Source organism: Acipenser ruthenus, chromosome 4 (genome assembly GCF_902713425.1).
Source record: "Acipenser ruthenus chromosome 4, fAciRut3.2 maternal haplotype, whole genome shotgun sequence".
Taxonomy (NCBI): domain Eukaryota; kingdom Metazoa; phylum Chordata; class Actinopteri; order Acipenseriformes; family Acipenseridae; genus Acipenser; species Acipenser ruthenus.
Window position 1 is genome coordinate 65,834,191 of NC_081192.1, and position 17,856 is coordinate 65,852,046.

Genomic DNA, 17,856 nt, shown 5'->3' on the forward strand with positions numbered 1-17,856 from the left:
CTTCATCAGTCACAACCCTACGGAGACACTCTCCATTCTTCTCAGGGACATACAGGTACCTAGACTGGAATTTGCCAGACTGGAATTTGCTAAAATGCATATTGACAAGCCACAATCCTTCTGGACAGATGAGTCAAAACTGGAGCTTTTTGGCAAGTCACATCAGCTCTATGTTCACAGACGAAAAAATGAAGCTTTCAAAGTAAAGAACACCATACCTACAGTGAAACATGGAGGAGGCTCGGTTATGTTTTGGGGCTGCTTTGCTGCGCCTGGCACAGGGTGCCTTGAATCTGTGCAGGGCACAATGAAATCTCAAGACTATCAAGGCATTCTGGAGCGAAACGTACTGCCCAGTGTCAGAAAGCTCTGTCTCAGTCGCAGGTCATGTGTCCTCCAACAGGATAATAACCCAAAACACACAGCTAAAAGCACCCAAGAATGGATAAGAACAAAACATTGGACTATTCTGAAGTGGCCTTCTATGAGTCCTGATCTGAATCCTATCGAACATCTATGGAAAGAGCTGAAACTTGCAGCCTGGAGAAGGCACCCATCAAACCTGAGACAGCTGGAGCAGTTTGCTCAGGAAGAGTGGGCCAAACTACCTGTTAAGAGGTGCAGAAGTCTCATTGAGAGCTACAGAAATAGTTTGATTGCAGTGATTGCCTCTAAAGGTTGTGCAACAAAATATTAGGTTAGCGGTCCCATCATTTTTGTCCATGCCATTTTCATTTGTTTTATTATTTACAATATTATGTTGAATAAAAAATCAAAAGCAAAGTCTGATTTCTATTAAATATGGAATAAACAATGGTGGATGCCAATTACTTTTGTCAGTTTCAAGTTATTTCAGAGAAAATTGTGCATTCTTCGTTTTTTGTGGAGGGGTACCAACAAATTTGAGCACGTCTGTGTATATATATATATATATATATATATATATATATATATATATATATATATATATATATATATATATATTCTTTAATACAAATTCTGTTTTCTGGTACTCACATTTCTGCTATTAGTTAGAGAGATGTTTTAATCTTTTAAACCTTTTCTTTCATATTATATATATATATATATATATATATATTACACACACACACACACACACACGTTTATCATTTATTTAAATGTCTATGCACATCTTCAAAAATACAGGACGGCTTCAATAACTTATAATGTATTAATATTAATTTTCGATATTTATTTATTTATTTTTACCTTTCAAAACGAATGTACTGGCTTTCTTTCTGATACCCCTCTTCTCTTCTTTGGTGGCTTTTTCAGGATACTCACCTGTGCTGAGGTAGCGATATACCGCTCTCAAGTGATCCATATCGATTGATAAATGTAGTTTTCTGAGGGGGGAAAACACAGTATTACAAATTTGTATTGTAAAAAGAGAAATGATTTGATTACAATTGTATGACGGCGCCAACTGTCAGTGTCAAGATCTGTGGAGCAAAAGCAGTGACGCGCATAGCAACAGAACGCTGACATGTCACATGACTCAGGGGGGGACAAATTTGGCAGGGGGGCAAAATTTGCCATGACACCGGCACCACCATTGCCTATGAGAAACTCCTACCTGTGGAAAGCAAGGTTCGTTACTATATATATAACTAGCGTTTACGGGGGTAGTGGTCAATCGCTCTGCCCCCAACTTTTACAATTTGTTTTCTAACAGATATTAGTCTATACTGTATTATGCAATTCTCATTATGTTGGGGCAAGACGTTCTTCCTTTTGTTGGGCCGGGTCAAAAGAGACTGAAAATTGGGACTGCTTGGGACTGGACGATGGGGAGAGGGGGGTAGCGGGAGTGTTAGTTTTCGTGTATTGAGTACGTGTGTGCTGTCCTGTGTTTCCCGCCGTCTGTGTGTCACCCTGCATGAGTCTGTGAGTGGAAGCACATTTTGTGTCTAGGCAGTGGTGGCGCGCTGCCTGGGGTGTCACATGCACGGTGCAGCTGTAGGGGTTTGTGTTGGCTGCAGTGATTTGTGTTTGGTTCTGCCAGTCAGCTGCTTGGGCGGGACCTAAGGTCTGAGCGATTGGCCCGTGCGTGCGTGCGTGCGTGCGTGCGTGCAACCTGGCGAGACGGTATACCAGACACTCTGTCAATCAGTGCGTTTACATGAGCATAACAATTCCCATATTTTTCAGAACTAATTAATTCCGATATCAAAAGTTATGTTCCAATAAGAAGTCAGTCTGCATGGATCCATTTGCTCCGTTATTGAATCGTATTTTGTCATATTGTACTTCCTAGAACCGAAGTCATTGTATTTTATATTGCTCTTAATTGTATTAATACTTGTACTGTGATTCTTGAAATGTATTTTTGTTTACGACTGTAAGTCGCCCTGGATAAGGGCATCTGTTAATAAATAAATACATAATAATGTTAGGGATCAAGTAATATTTGTCCGTATGTATTTTTTTAAATAGCCCATACTGAAGCACGTGTTTTCCAGCTTTAAAATTACGTGATCATTTAAAATAATGTCTGCAAAAGAAACTGGTAATACAGAACAGGATGAGCTGTTGGAAAGACTGACTGCACATTGTGGGCAATCTGAAAAGAGGTATAGGATAGTAATCTTTGAATTTAAGACCTGACACTTCGATAAAGCACTTGTTATTGGATTGGTCTCTGTTCTATTGCAGAAAAAATGGCCGGTCTGTTCAAATCGTAGGGTACTACAGTACTTTGCATGCGAAAATATCCTGCGTTTTCCGAAAACTTCAATTCATGTATACAATTGAATTCTAATTAGACTTTCTATCGTTAATCATGTAAACACAGAAAAGTGACGTTTTAAGAAAATCGTTTTTCTGATTCAGTTTTCTGAAAACGCTTTGTCATGTAAACGCACTGAATGACAGGCCACAAACTGGGAGACCAAGAGTCACAACAGATCATTATGCAGCATCTTCAATGATCGTTTTCGCACTGCTAATCGCACAGCATCTGTTACTGCAGGTCTCTTTTAAGTGATAAGTTTCTTTTGATGCTCAGTATACTACACAAAATATTATAGACATATCTTTTTTTTTTCCTAGGTATAAACAAGCTGAGAGATTGAGAAAAAGGTCCTTAAAAATAAGACACAAGTCTGTATGTCAGAAGAGAAACATGGTAAAATCAGGAGATTAAAAATATTTTTTAATTTTAATATGGGACATTTAGCTGCATGCCACTGGTTACCACCCACACGGTAATGATTTGAAAGTTTGAATAGGGTATAAATGTTGCCCGTTCTCCAAAGTTCAAACGAATGGTAAATCTGTGACTCAAATATTTCAAATGGCAACTTGCCTGATTTTCTTGCTGGTACAAATTATTAAAATAAATAATCCCTCAATTTAAATCCACAAACACCATAAGAAACATAGATTACAGCAATTCCTTTTTCTGTGGAAGTATATCGTAAGATATGTATAAGTACAAGAATTGTGCTGGTTTCGCTAAGTAGAAATAGTAATTTAACGATTTCAACATTGCTTACAAAAGCCTTTTGATTGCTCTCTGGTTAATATACTGTACATGTTCAGTGAAATGTTTCAGAGAGTACAAGTGAAAAGTCACTTTTACCCGCTGCAGGATGTAGACAGCAGTTCTTGGTTACACTGTTAAAGTGACTGCAGGCTCTTTTCCTCACAGTATATTTTCACTCTCCTGCAGCACCGTGCCCTGCAACTCACAATGGCAATGACACTGTTGACAACGCCAAAACACTAAATGAGCTTGGAGTTCTCTACTACTTGCAGAACAACTCTGAGTGAGTGAGCTTATTTACAGGGCTTGTTTATTTAACTCATTCGCAAAAAAGGGGTTGGTTTTTATCAACTTATAAAATGTCAGAATAAGCCACAACTTGATTTTTTGGGTGGCAATTTTACCTTTCATCATTGGTCAAATTAATTCCTCAGTTACATAAAATAAATCATATCTAGGGATAATTTTGTAGTGCTGTGTTGAAAGAGGTAAATAGTGGTTTCTGAAAATGTAATCATAATGCTACATTCAATAAAATGTCTACAGTACCAGTTGTCAAAAAAGCACTCTGTTTATCTAGAACTGCCTAAATGTTTCTGACCCGGTCCCTGGAGATGAGGCAGTGAGTGCTTAGGCCGGTTCACCCGGACAGCGCTCAGTCTCTGAATAACCTGGCAGCTATTTACAACAAGAAGAAAGAGAATGAGAAGGCAGAGGAGCTGTACGAGAGTGCCCTCGACATCAGGAGAAGAGCGCTCTTGTCTGATCACTCCTCCCTAATGTACACCATAAAACAACTTGCAGTGCTCTACAAGAGGAGGGTGAGGCAGCTGTGAGTGAGGGCATATAAAGGATGTCAGGGGACAGAATCAAGGGAATATACTGTACGTTACATTTATATTTTTACATATATCTAGAAAACTGATGAGGGTCCCAGAATCTGGGGATATATTGATAAATCTTTTAGCCTGTCCATCCATTCCTGTGTAATTTAGACCTAATGCTTTGTGTACTGGCTTCATACTTAGTACACATAGGTATTCTTTGATTCCCAAGATTCATAGTTTTCGCATAAGAATGTCTGTACAAGCTTCTTATGAGGCACTGCTATGCGCTTGTGTATTTGCTTCTGTTTCTCAGTGTGAAATTGCGTAGCCAACCTGCTTGACACCGAGTAGAGCATGCCAGTGTGAAAGGGGCAATGTACAGTGGTAATGTACAGTAAAATAAATTTATGAATTGCCACATTATTTTAAACCTTTGAACATTTCAATGACACACCTCTTTTTCACATTCCCATTAATTTTTACAAACCATTCTATCTGATATGATAATTTGTAATTTATGTATTTATGTAAATATTATTGTTGTGATTTTTCACTATAATATTTTCTTTCAGGGAAACTGGACAAGGCTGTTCCTCTGTATAAACTGGCAGATGAAATTCAGCAGAAGTCTTTTGGGCCTCAACACCCAAGTGTGGCCACAGCTTTAGTATACCTGGCTGTATTATACTGTCAGGTGGTAAGTTGTAGCTACATTTTGCCACATTATCTGGTATTTGGTAAAAGTGGTCTAAAAACATACCATTTTAAAAGTAGTGGATTTAAACTATGAATAAAATAATTAAAAATTACTATTTTATCTACCTATGCTTTTAATATGTTGTTCAGAAAAAGCATCAAGAAGCTCTGCCCCTGTATGAGTGAGCTCTGAAGGTCTATGAGGACAGCCTGGGTCGCAGTCATCCCAGAGTGGGAGAGACGCTCAAGAATCTACGCTCAAGAATCTAACTGCGTTGAGGTGAGTGGTGCTGGGAAGGTGCAAAATACACATATCCCCCTTTTATAACAATGTAGTTGAGAGCCACAGTTACAATATAGTGCTATTTGTGTTCCACCTTACAGGAATGAAACTGCTAGGTGAAATGGCATTATGTGGCAAATGGGAGCCACAACCATGCCATCTTATAACTGGTTACGTAGTATAAAGGGTGTTCTTATGAAGGGGGAGCACTATACAGGTATTTCTGCATCTTTATTATCTAAAACTGTAGATTTTAAATTAAAATGTTAACATTTTGCAGAATACTGTATACTGTATATTTATTAATCCTGATAATGTAACCGTCTGTTTTAGTTACGAAGGGCGATTTTAAAAAAGCTGCTGAACTGTATAAAAGAGCCATGGAAATTAAAGAGTGGTCGCTGGTTTGTGGAAAAGCTCCTTCTAGACACTCAAGTGGAGACACCATCAGCCTAAATGCGCTTCACCCCAATGCACATAAAGACATTGGACACAGGTGACCTGAATTACAGTAACACACCATACACCATATAATCCTTAGTGTGTTTCTACTATCGCTGAAAGACTGTTTTTCTTAAACTACAGAGCTGAAAATATTCTGTAGCTCACTGGATGCACATGACCAATCTTAATAATTTGTAAATGTTTTGTTAAGAACAGTGTTGATTTACACAAAACTATGTCACATTTAGCAAAGGCTCTAAGATACTCACCAAAGACCTCTGTTTCAATAAATGCATTCGTCATTACTAAACTATTTCTTATTTTCTCAAAACTAGCTAAAGGGCTCCTATAGTTTACTTTATTATTTGATTAATCAAATAACTTGCCCATTGTGACTGAAACTGACGACAGGGAGATGCAACTTTACACATCAGAGATGACATTTGCATAATACGGTACATTAATCAAGTTGTGTGCTATGCTACATATTGCAGAATTGTATCCTTTAAACCTTGTAAGAAATTAATCAGTTTCATTAGCGATTCTTCCATGTCTTTTTCAGCTTAGACATGTGGGAAGTAGCCACAGAAGACCACGGCAAACAGGATGGTAAGATTGGCACCTTGCGTCACACAAAGTGCTATCAAAGCACGGTTAACAGTTATAACCTACCTGGTTGCTCTTCAGTGTATTTATTTTGTATATTGTGTGAGAACTCATTGTATATTTTCACAGATAAACAACAAAGAAAACAAGACTCTGGTCTTTTAAAATGTTTTAAATGCTCTTGGGGATTTATTAAATATAAATCACTGGGATATATTTTGTCTCAAATACAACATATTTAGTTTTATTTAAATATTTTAGTTACTCAACCCAACCCTTTACATACTATACATAATGCTGAAATGTTTAATGTTTTTTTTTTTTTGTGGAACATTTGTAACAGATAATTAATTTGCAGAAAGGTGACTGATTTACATAATAGCTTTTAAAAGTCAGTATGCACTGAACTCTGTTTTCTTTACATTTTAAGTCAGATTTTTTTATTATTTCTACCTTGCTGGCAAGGGGGAAATAAATCATGTGTCTTCAGCAACTTCCATACTATGTACTACCAATTTTGTCTGTATAATTATTCCCTGGCCAAACTTCTGATAGTATATACATTACAATGTATGACCACATTTAAATACAGTAAAACCTCAGTTACGAACAAACTTACCGAACACCCCACTTTTAGCCAGAAATATGCAAATCACTCAGCCATGCATGCAATGCTACCAGATAGGCACTCCTAAATGGCGTGCTGGTCATGAAGGCAAAATTACTGTACCAACAAATATATCCAGACAAAGGTGAGGCAGATTTCAAAGCAAGTATTGCATTTTTGTTTAAAAAAAAAAGCACTATATTAACCCACGTTTTCCTGGACGTTTAAATTGGTGTTTTTGCTACAGTTATAATTTAAATGTTAACTTACATTTATTTCCATGTATAAAAACTTTAGAACCATAGCAATAAGAGTATTGCATTACTGTACTGTATCCTTGTATTATTCTTCAGATTGAGGGTGTAGATAGCAGGTATACACATTTATTAAAACTATTGAAAACTGATTTTCAGAGTTACAGACATTTCAGACTTACAAACAGCCTCCATTCCCAAGGTGTTCGTAACTCTGAGGTTATACTGTACATAGAAAAAAAACAGAATGCCTTTTAAGTAAGCGTTACTTATACAGTATTTGTTAAGAATAAAAACTGCAGCTGCTTTAAGACCTAATTAATTTTCTTCATTTGAATGTCTACATTTTTCTCATCTGTGCCATAAGTTCTTCCAGACTTTGCTCCGACTCTGGAACCGTTTCACCACCACAAGCTGCTTCCACCTACAATAAAGAGCAGATAGATATTCATTAAAACTCTAGAAGTCACAGCACTAAAACTTACGTTTCTGAATATTCTCTCAAATGCATCACTAGCTTGATACAGTTAATACGGTACATAACTTTTCTCTAGAGTGGACAGGCTTTTTCATAGAGTATATAATAGGTTTTTATATAACAGCTGTAGCTAAACTTCAGGCATATTGACCTAAAAGTCAACCAATACTGACATATACAGACCTTTTCTGGAATAGTGTACGCCACAGTGATCCCTTCCGGTAAGTCCGGCACAGGACCTGAAGCAGCTTTTAATTCCTCATCTGTGACCTCCGAAACCAGCTCAATGCCTGTTCAACAAAATGAGTCTCACATTTAACCATTTTGTTTTGTAAATTGCATACATTTACCAGATATTTGAATTATTCTGCAAAATATTTTACCCCAATCATTGTCTTCATGAACCACTTGCTCCTCTTCTGCCACCACCACCTCCTGTTTTGGTCGTGCAGCCTCTTTATTCTATGAGTGAATACAATGGAGTAGCATTCCTTTTTAAAAATACATTTTCTAAGAGCCTAGGATTCATTGTCATATATTCGGGGGGGGGGTAATGCCATTTTTTTTCTTTTCGCAATTACTACACACACTTTTACATGGTTAATGAAATCACATTTCTCCTAATCCTCTAATGTTCTTTAAGTTGTGCCCTAGGTTGCTTTAATGCATCCATACCTTATTAAAATCATTTATTAAGTTCTTAAGTCAATGCTGTCCAAGTAATGTTTATATTGCTTCAATACAAGGTTATTAGATTTACCTGCTTTTAACATCAGGTATAAGTTCAAGGTATACAACAATCTACTTTCAATACATTTATCAAATGATTAGCCTTAATACAAAAATCCCAAATAGATATCTGGTTTCACATACTCTGATTAGCATTCATCCATCTATTCAAGTAATTTTATGTAGTTCAAGGTTAGTGCTAATCTGGGGAATGAAACCAGCTGAATAGAAGTTAGTACTGTAAACATACAAATTAATCTTTAGCCATGATATCCTACATAAAATAAAAATACAAATGGTGAAACCAAAAATACAGACTGCTTACTTTGTATTCCTCTTGCTGTTTTCTGCAGTGCCTGTCATCACACTGGGTGTTGGGTTTCATGACCATTGTGGGGAAGAAATCCTGCATTGCATTGTAACCCAAATAATAACTCACTGTACCAAAACCTAAAAGATACCTGTATAAGCCAATGAAATCATTATTTGCAATGGAAATGACAACAATATAAAGTAACGTTTCCCCCTAAATACCTTATCTGGCCAGGCCAGCGTAAGTGAGGGGAGAATACATTAATTCACTTACTTGAGAACATTTTGAACTAGGATTCCTGCAACTACTCCCATGGTGGTAGGCAAGCTGGCAGCACAAACTCCGTCTCGTTTCAAGGTCTTCTCATCTATGTTGGAAGCCACCACAAGAGGAGGAGCACACTGTAAGAAATTAGGTAATCCAATTCACTGTACAGACACTTCCAAAATATTCAATGTACAGCACTTTAAAGTAGGACTATTATAAAGGTATAGGGTCAGATTAGTGCAGTTTTCTTACTGTTAGTACAAGTATGAGTTCAATAAAAAAAAAGTTAAATTATTTCTATACAGTAAAAAAGAACACTTAAGTGGGTTTGCGGCTAAAGTGTAATTTTAAATATGAATCTGTATTACACCAGACTCGTGTTTTATTTTTTTGTAGTGGTGCGATCTGTCGTACTACACATTCACATTCATTACACGTCCAGTGTGTAGAGGCCTTTAGCCTGTATTTTTTTCACAGTTACCACAGATTTCACGATTTCCGTGAAATGCACCCTTTACTGTGAAAATTCTCACTTCTCTTTGCCGACCGAGGACGGGAGCTCCCAGGGGGCGGCCCTCAATTGGCCGAGCGTTGCCCAGGGGGAGGGAGGGTTAGGTCGGCCAGAGTGTCCTCGGCTCACCGCGCACCAGCGACCCCTGTAGTCTGGCCGGGCGCTTGCGGGCTTGCCTGTAAGCTGCCCGAGAACTGCGTTGTCCTCCGACGCTGTAGCTCTTGGGTGGCTGCATGGCGAGTCCGCAGTGTGAAAAAAAGCGGTCGGCTGACGGCACACGCTTCGGAGGACAGCGTGTGTTCGTCTTCGTCCTCCCGAGTCAGCGCAGGGGTGGTAGCTGAGCATAATAAAATACTTGGCCATTCCAAATTGGGAGAAAATAATAAAAATAATTGGCAACGACTAAATTTATAAAAAAAAATAAAAAATTCTCACTTCTGAAAATAGGTAAATATACATGTATTTATCACTTAAAAATAAATACAGCAAATGTTTGTCTTATTGACTCTACCTGTTACACTGCATTTAGGAACTTGACAGCCAGTTTAGTTTTCTTCTGGGAAATGACTGAACACATTGCATAGAGCTGCACGATTTCTTTAAAATGTCTTCAACGAAAAAGACACAAGCTGCTCAAAGATTGGAAATATTTCTGCTAAAGATCACTCTGTCCAGTACAAGGGCCATTTCATGTGTCTTGTTATTTTTACATTTATTTGTGTTTTAATTTTGTTTGATAATTCACTGATGGTGAAAATAGAATGTCTTTAAAAGGTGGACATAAATCAAAATATTAAACAATTTTGCATTTAGTGTTTTCCAGATAAGCATTTAAATATTTAGGAACATTTGTTATATAATAATCTAGAGAAAATTATCAATTTTGAATGTGAAACTATTTTGTCTGCTTTAATACATACGTTTAATCGTGAAATATCTTGAATACCTCTTTAGACCGTGAAATAAGCCTTTTTTATTCTTTACAGTTAAATAAATACATCCTTAGATATGAGGTCAAAGTGCCTTGCCATTTAACTCTTTCCAATGACACCTCAACAATACACTGAACTACCTTGACTGATAGATAAAATGCCAACTTTGATTTTGAATTAAGTTATACATATATTCTTCAATTAATACAGTTTTCATCCTCATTTACCCATTTTGGTTGCTTGCACAGAAGTCATTTGTATCACTAGTATCAAAGGCAGTAAAGAAGACATGCATGTTACAAAAACCTTTGATAAAGACTTTGGTGTGGCTAAAAGGCAAAGTCAATAATTCTGTTTATTTGTTAAATTATGACAAATTGTGTATTTTTCTTTTTTGTTTTGTTAAAAAGTGGTTCAAGTTTACTAAATGCTTGTCCTTAATCTGTTACCTTGAATTATGGTATAATAAGCATAGGGTGCTAATACTTTTGTCTGCAACTGTATATCCAACAGTTCACATTTAAATACATGTTGTGCAGAAAAAACAGCTATGCAAGGCTAACCTGTAAGCAGAATGATCAGAGCAATCGTAGTTTCAATTGCCAATAGTTAATTCTCATAAAGCTTTTTATACTTTTGTAAATTAATTATCCGTTCACCTGCTGTCAGCACTCCAGATAAGGTTTTGGGTCTGGGAGTAATTTACCCTCTAATTTTAACAGAGTAAAATGTATTTTCAGGGGGTAAAATGCAACACTACCTTGAAGTAATCTCGATAAATACTGTACAATCTGTAATGGTAATGGGGTAGCCTTCCATTTTAACTGCAATGTTACTTTGAACTACGGTTCAACCACGCATGTGTTCTGCAAGGTTCTTTATCAGCTCAGCGCAAGGTATCACACTGACTCCAAAATAATTACGTTACTTCTATTTTAAACTCAGTGAACATGTTAAAACTTCAATGTAATGCCACACATATAAATAAAATAAGGAAATGCATTAATAAGTTATAAAACAGTGTTGCTTAATATTATAGGCACCTTTTTTTAGCAGTTATCTCTGACGATGGTTCCAGTTGGATTTGTAGCTGGACTGGGGTGTTTACGCTTCAACCTGTATAGCTTCAAATTTTTCTTATTCTTACTGTGATTGGCTGCAAAGACAACAAGGCCAGCCAGAGATTGGATAATGTTTGTTGGGTTGTTTTTTCTTGTGTACAGTTTCCTAGAAACTGAAGACATTGTATTCTGGGAAACGTAGTTGTTAGTGGAAGTTTTAGGGGCGTCTGGAGGGGAGGCAGACAAGCTGTGCAGCAAAACTGCTGAGTATTTTTACGCATTACATTTTAATTTATTGTGTATTTCTGATTTTTTTAATGCGTAAACACAGCAGGTACGCAGTTTACCTGGACCACTTTCTGGATACCTTTTTCATATAGGCAATGCTTTTTGTTTCAACCTACAAGCACTACTTGAAATGGTGGATGTTGGACACGATATTTCAATAAATCTATCAAAACCGGTTTGCCTGAAATTAGCACATTTGCAAAACCATTCAAACAAATAAACAATGTTGTACAAATAAAATGTTTTATAACATACTGCAAAACAGGCGGTCTCCCCAGGAATGATGAGTTGAATGTGTCCCGAAACAGCATTTTCACTGACGCCAGATTCCATCCATATCTGACCAATTTCATTACATGCCTGAAAAGGATCAAATTGACCACTGATGATTTCTGCATCACCAGGACATGAAAATGGTACAAGACATCTTGCTCTCAAATATCTCCATTTCAATGGTTAGAAATTGCAATACACCGATCATTTACTATATTAGGATCACCCACTCCAAAATAAACAGATTGTGAAGCAATATTCTGCAAAATAACTGCTCCGAGCAGTCAGAAGCAGTGTCACCAGAGATTTACATAATGGTACATGAGAAAATCCATCCTGTATTGTGGTTCATTTAGTATACTTTGCATGACGTAATTTTAAAATGCTCTAATTCATGTCTAGATTTTTTATTAAATTATCTTAATTTCAGCCTTGTTTATGGAAATGCAATGCAATACAGCACTTACAGTGTTGATTGCCATACGAGCTTCAAAGTTGTCCACACAGCTCAAAACAAGGTCAACAGGTTTCCCTTCTTCCAGCCCCCCATTACTAAAGAGAAAAACATGACATAATAAAAATACAGTATATCAATCGCACATTATCGAAAAAGTTAAATATATTTGGATGAAATCAAGTTTATTATAGCCTCCTAAAAATATCTTAGGAGGCTGGAATGTATGATAAGTTTGGTGAAGATCAAGTCAATTATTGTGTTCACCATGTAGTGTGACACACACACACAGACACATGATCAGCACATAAGGGTACAAACTTTTTTTTTTATTTATTTATTTTTTTAATTAGGACCCTGAAATAGATATACGAATAGGCCAGAAATTATCTTACCATGAGGGATTATAGACATTATTTCAAAAATGTAATACAGTAGAACTCTGCATAACCGCAGTAATTGGGACCGAACCCTGTGCAGTAAATATATCATGATCGCCGTGCAAGGATAGTTCATTATAAAACACAGGCATGACTTGCGCCACTAAGTTCATCACGAGTGAGAAAACAAAGAGCAGCGAATGAAAGAGCAGTGTTTTAATAAAGTATAACGTTCAATGACAGAAAATCATTAGACAAAAGTATTGTGTTTTGTGTCCTTTGCATGTAAACCAATGCAAACACTCTTCATAACAAAAAAAGATCTTACAGAATTTACTGTACAGTAGTTTACCACAGTATCTTTGTCATTAGAAAGAATGACTTTTCTGTGCAAGTAAATGAATGTAAACAAGTATCCCCAAATTATCTTGATTTTGGATGGTCCACCGTTGTCTGCGTCCCTGTAAAATGCACACAGCTTATTCTTCGATTTCTTGTTGCTGTAGATCGTGAGGATGCTCACATTGTATTAATGGGACAGTTTTGTTACTTGTTCTCCCTTTAAGATTTTGTATTATATTTAGCTTTGTATCAACAGAAATAACCATTAGTTTTCTCTTGCACTTGACTCCATTGCTTTATGTACACTTTTCATGTTGTTGTGAGAATGGTAAAACCGTGCAACGAGTGGTTGCCATAGAGAAAGAAAACCATGAGAGAACCTTGCAGTTGATTGGATATGTGGTTGTCTGCTGTGCGGTTGTTTGGAGTTCTACTGTATAGAAATTAGGAAGTTTAATATGGGCCATTCAATGACATATTAGTTCAACATGGGCCATTCAATTACATTGTTTTTAGGTCTCCCTCCAATACAGTTTATAGATATATTGCCTGTGAGAGAGCAAGGTGGAAAGTCTGACTACAACCTTTTCATTTGAGTACACAAATGTATTGAAATGCACTGATTTACCATTAATACTGTATCACTATGTTACAGGGATGTGCAATTTTTGAAAAAAACTTCTTGTCCAAGGGACAAAATACTAGAAAAATCTACTTGTCCTTCTTAAAAATCTACTTGCCCCCTCCCCATCACACAAAAAAGCAGAATATAACTTGTAGGATTTTTGGTTTTATTTAACTGTGAACACAATCAATCAATTACTGATTAACAAGGGCGGATCTAGCCTTGTAGCTTGATGGGTTCATTAAATTCTTCAAGATACAAAAGTTTACTAGATTGCTGCATTTAAATATTAGGTTAATGTATAAAGACATTTACAAAAAGCGTAAATAATACCTTAAGTTTATAAGATTAGTATACCTTGCCAGAGACTCTCTTGGCAGACACTTCTGGGTTTCTTTGTAACCAACAGAAAGATCAGCTTTTTCCACAGCTAGCCAATCAGAAGTGATAGGGGTGGGATGTAAAGAGTTTTTAAAATGTTTGTGTAGGTCCCGGGTGTCGGGCGACATGAATTACACACCCCTGATGTTATACATCATTATTCATAGTAGTATTACATCAGAAAACTCACCTGATTCGATCCATGAAATGCGTAAAATTGTCCACTGTTGTAATGTTGTAGTTGTGCCTTTCAAACTTCACATCAGGATTAATGTTCCTAATAAAATGTGAAGTCATTAATATAGGCAAGTGCCTTAAATAGTATACAGAACTGTATATGTCATAGATCAAGAACCTCTTAATTCCTATTATACTCACACTGTCAAATTTGTAATGTTTAAAGAGTTTTAAACATAACTGCTGAAACAAAGTGGAGCTACATGCCATCATATTTTTATACTACAGTCAGCACTCATATCCGACCCTATAAAATGTTGACTTCAATAACTGTTAAACGTGTGTGGTGCATATCTGATTATTTCATTTTGGTCCGTTCCAACTCTTGTCTGTTTTTTCAGGGAACACAAAAAAAGATACAATGTCAGAAATACATAGTTGAAAGGACTGCGTTTTAAAATAAGTAGGCCTCCATTTAGATGTACTGTAGTTGGTTTTGTTGGTACTGTACTATATTTTCAACAGAAGTAGTATTTTAATTCAGAACGATGTGATTCTGAAAATATCACTTGCCAAAAGAGACCACACGTGGACTGTAATACAGTACATACTTTTAAATCCAGTACGTATTGTAGCAGTATGTGAAATTCCCCATTAACAATCCAACAGCAAAATTAAATCAAAATGTTACGGGCACAGAACAGCATAAAATGTAAAAGGCAATGCAATTTTGCAAAAGATTAAAAAAAATAACCAGTATCCAAAGTCAGTATTCAAAATTGCAGAATATAGTGCTCAAAAAGGCCCTAATGTCACAGTTCACTTGCAAATGAAAATGCACAAAAGCAACTAAAGACATTACCTCGTTCGCTTTATTTTTTCTGCATTTTCGTCATGTGAAATTGGAGGAAGCACTGTGTAACTCCACAATGAAGACAGACTGATTTGGCATGCGAGGAAAAAGCCCCAAAAATAAACACAAAAAAAACCGGGGGCTGTAACGGATAAACAAGTACACTGTAACATTGAAGAGATGGGTTTTGTATCAGAAAACTGGTGACAGAGTCAGAAATCAGGTGTGACAGGTAAGTGCATTAATTTGTTACATATATATAATGGGGATTGATTTTATTCTTAATACAACGCCGGTAAAATGTGATTGACATGTATCTGGGTAACAGATATCTGAGTGCTGACTGTAATGTTTAATAGGCTTGCTGTTTAGCATGCTACATGATAGTAGGCCATATAAACCCATATATGCAGGAAAGGATCCACTACCAAAGCACTTTACCTGAGAGTATGCTCTGCTGCCTCAACTTTGCTCATCCCAGCCTGGTGTGGCTGGAAGAAAAGCCTGTTCATGTTTGCCAGCTCCACCTTATCATAGTCAAACAGCAGCAGCTTAAATGGGGGAACACAAAATCTAATTACCACTGGCACTATGTCCTGTTCTCTACCTACTACCTAGGATATCATTAAAACTTAAATGACATACATCCTCCTAAACTAAGTGGTCATCTTCTCTTGCATACCTACAACTACATTTCTGGCATGTTACTTTAAGTTAAATCTGTGACACTGCAGCTACATTTAATCAATTGGCAATAACTGGTGTGGTATTAACTATTAACCACGTATTTACATGTGTACCCAGTGTTTAAATCCAATATTTCCAATCACTGTAGGCAGATACCTATTTGAGACACAGCTAGCATTTTAAGTTTTAATGTAACAGGCAGAACAGAGGAAAGACATGTTTATTTTTAAGAAATATAAATCACAATAATTACACACATGTAATGAACAATACTTTTGTGTCAACTAAGTCTTATTTTTCTCACATTTGGCAAGCTATAAGTAAACTATCATTCACTGCAATGACAACCTTATTTACATATTTTTACTGCTAGGCAAAGACTGGAAATCCAATCATGAGAAAAAGCTACAAGCTATTTATTCTCATTTAAAACAATTTACAAATTACAAAATCAGAAAGGTTCATTACCTTACCAATGCCACATCTTGTCAGCATTTCTGCAGTTACACTTCCAACCCCTCCAACACCAACGACTGCCACAGCAAATGTACGAATTTTCTGTTAAAATAAATACATCTGAATTTAACAAATCCAAAAAATAAATTCTTATACAGTAGCTTGCATGCATAAAACGTGCCATTACCTCATAATCCTGTACAATTCCCATTCGTTTCAACGCCATTAGCCGGCTAAAAAACAAAACGGATCTTATTATTTTTTGTATTCTTTACTAGATAAAACACCTGTGAAAGAGGTTTACATGTATGTTTCATTCTTTGTTTTGTATTGTAGCCTACATGAACAACTTCCAAAAACCGTGGTAGCATCTGACAAAAACCCATTCTTGTGGAGTTTTTGTTTGTTTGTTTGTTTTTTGGAGATCCCTGGCCAAAGACATTCATAGGATGGGATGCGGGGGAGTTAATTTTACTTTTTTTCTGTGACCAGCCATCACTGCATCATTATTTACTGACATGATGACTCATCTGAGCCGTACCACAACCATACGGCTGCTGTCACTGGGTTTGTATGGAGTCATCGTATACAACTGAGGTTTTCATCTTTTTTTCTTGTATAATTGAAACTGTGTTATTGAATATGGATGTATAAATAACCTACATTTTCAAACACATTCTGTAATCGAAGGTAACCAACTACAAGGAATACTGCTGGGAATGCACATAAAGAAACAGATTTAAATACAGATTTAAAATGCATTTAGGCCACGTTTAAGAGTTAATTCTAAATATTTAAACAGTACACCAGTAAAGTGTTATTGTGGTCTACTGCTTCCGAATACGCAGTGAGTCATGATTAACTGTAATTGAAATAATGCGTAAAGATACCGGTCCACACATTAAGGTGTGTGAATTGGGCCCTCTGAGCACTAACAATGTCTAACGCTTTATCTTTCTTACCTGTAGGGATTGGTGTCCACCACCTCTGCACTCATTTTCTCAATCTTGGGTCTGTGAGGTGTCTGGTTGTCACCGGCGCCGACATCTTCTTCCACGCTGCGACTCTGTTTACACTTAAGCAGCTCGTTTTCTAATTCCCTCACTCTTAACTTCAGCTCCTCCACAGTAGACATGTTTATTATTATAATTATTATTATTACTACTGTATGTGTATCCCTCTTGCCACAAAGCCTAAGCAGTAAGCTATCGACACGTCTGCACTAACAATAACCGGCCGCATGGGCTCGCTGCCTCTACAGTCCTCTCAACAACAAAACCTCAAGCTTTGGAAAAAAAAAAGTTCCTACCCTAAATTTAAATATAACTATCCAGCAATTGATGAACAAGAAAAAAAATGTAACAATTTATTTTATACATTTAACTTTGCCTTTTTATTTCCATTTTTATCTTTTAGAACTTACT

The 17,856-nt window shown here is 36.5% G+C and overlaps 1 protein-coding gene and 1 long non-coding RNA gene across 2 annotated transcripts; one reads left to right on the forward strand and one right to left on the reverse strand.

Moving 5' to 3' along the window:
• Positions 1-1,564: 1,564 nt before the first annotated feature.
• LOC117399880 (uncharacterized) lies at positions 1,565-6,524 on the forward strand. Its single transcript, XR_009328507.1, has 8 exons — positions 1,565-1,611; positions 3,073-3,148; positions 3,695-3,791; positions 4,089-5,032; positions 5,182-5,311; positions 5,416-5,531; positions 5,648-5,810; positions 6,321-6,524. It is a non-coding gene; the product is annotated as an uncharacterized LOC117399880 (long non-coding RNA).
• A 7-nt stretch (positions 6,525-6,531) lies between these two features.
• uba5 (ubiquitin-like modifier activating enzyme 5) lies at positions 6,532-17,727 on the reverse strand. Its single transcript, XM_033999312.3, has 12 exons — positions 17,395-17,727; positions 16,620-16,665; positions 16,445-16,534; positions 15,731-15,840; positions 14,450-14,536; positions 12,545-12,629; positions 12,060-12,164; positions 9,019-9,146; positions 8,758-8,893; positions 8,087-8,165; positions 7,887-7,993; positions 6,532-7,649 (listed from the first exon to the last, which is right to left on the reverse strand). Exons 1-12 carry the CDS (start codon positions 17,565-17,567, stop codon positions 7,566-7,568), a joined length of 1,230 nt encoding a protein of 409 aa, XP_033855203.1. The 5' UTR covers positions 17,568-17,727; the 3' UTR covers positions 6,532-7,565.
• Between the last annotated feature and the right edge of the window lie 129 nt (positions 17,728-17,856).

Excerpts from the sequence above, each read along its gene's own strand:
- uba5 (XM_033999312.3), bottom strand. The coding sequence starts at position 17,567 with ATGTCTACTGTGGAGGAGCTGAAGTTAAGAGTGAGGGAATTAGAAAAC. Across the intron at positions 15,841-16,444 it reads CAAGATGTGGCATTGGTAAG|CTGCTGCTGTTTGACTATGA; the intron begins GTAATGAACCTT and ends CCCCCATTTAAG. Across the intron at positions 12,165-12,544 it reads CTCGTATGGCAATCAACACT|GCATGTAATGAAATTGGTCA; the intron begins GTAAGTGCTGTA and ends GATCCTTTTCAG.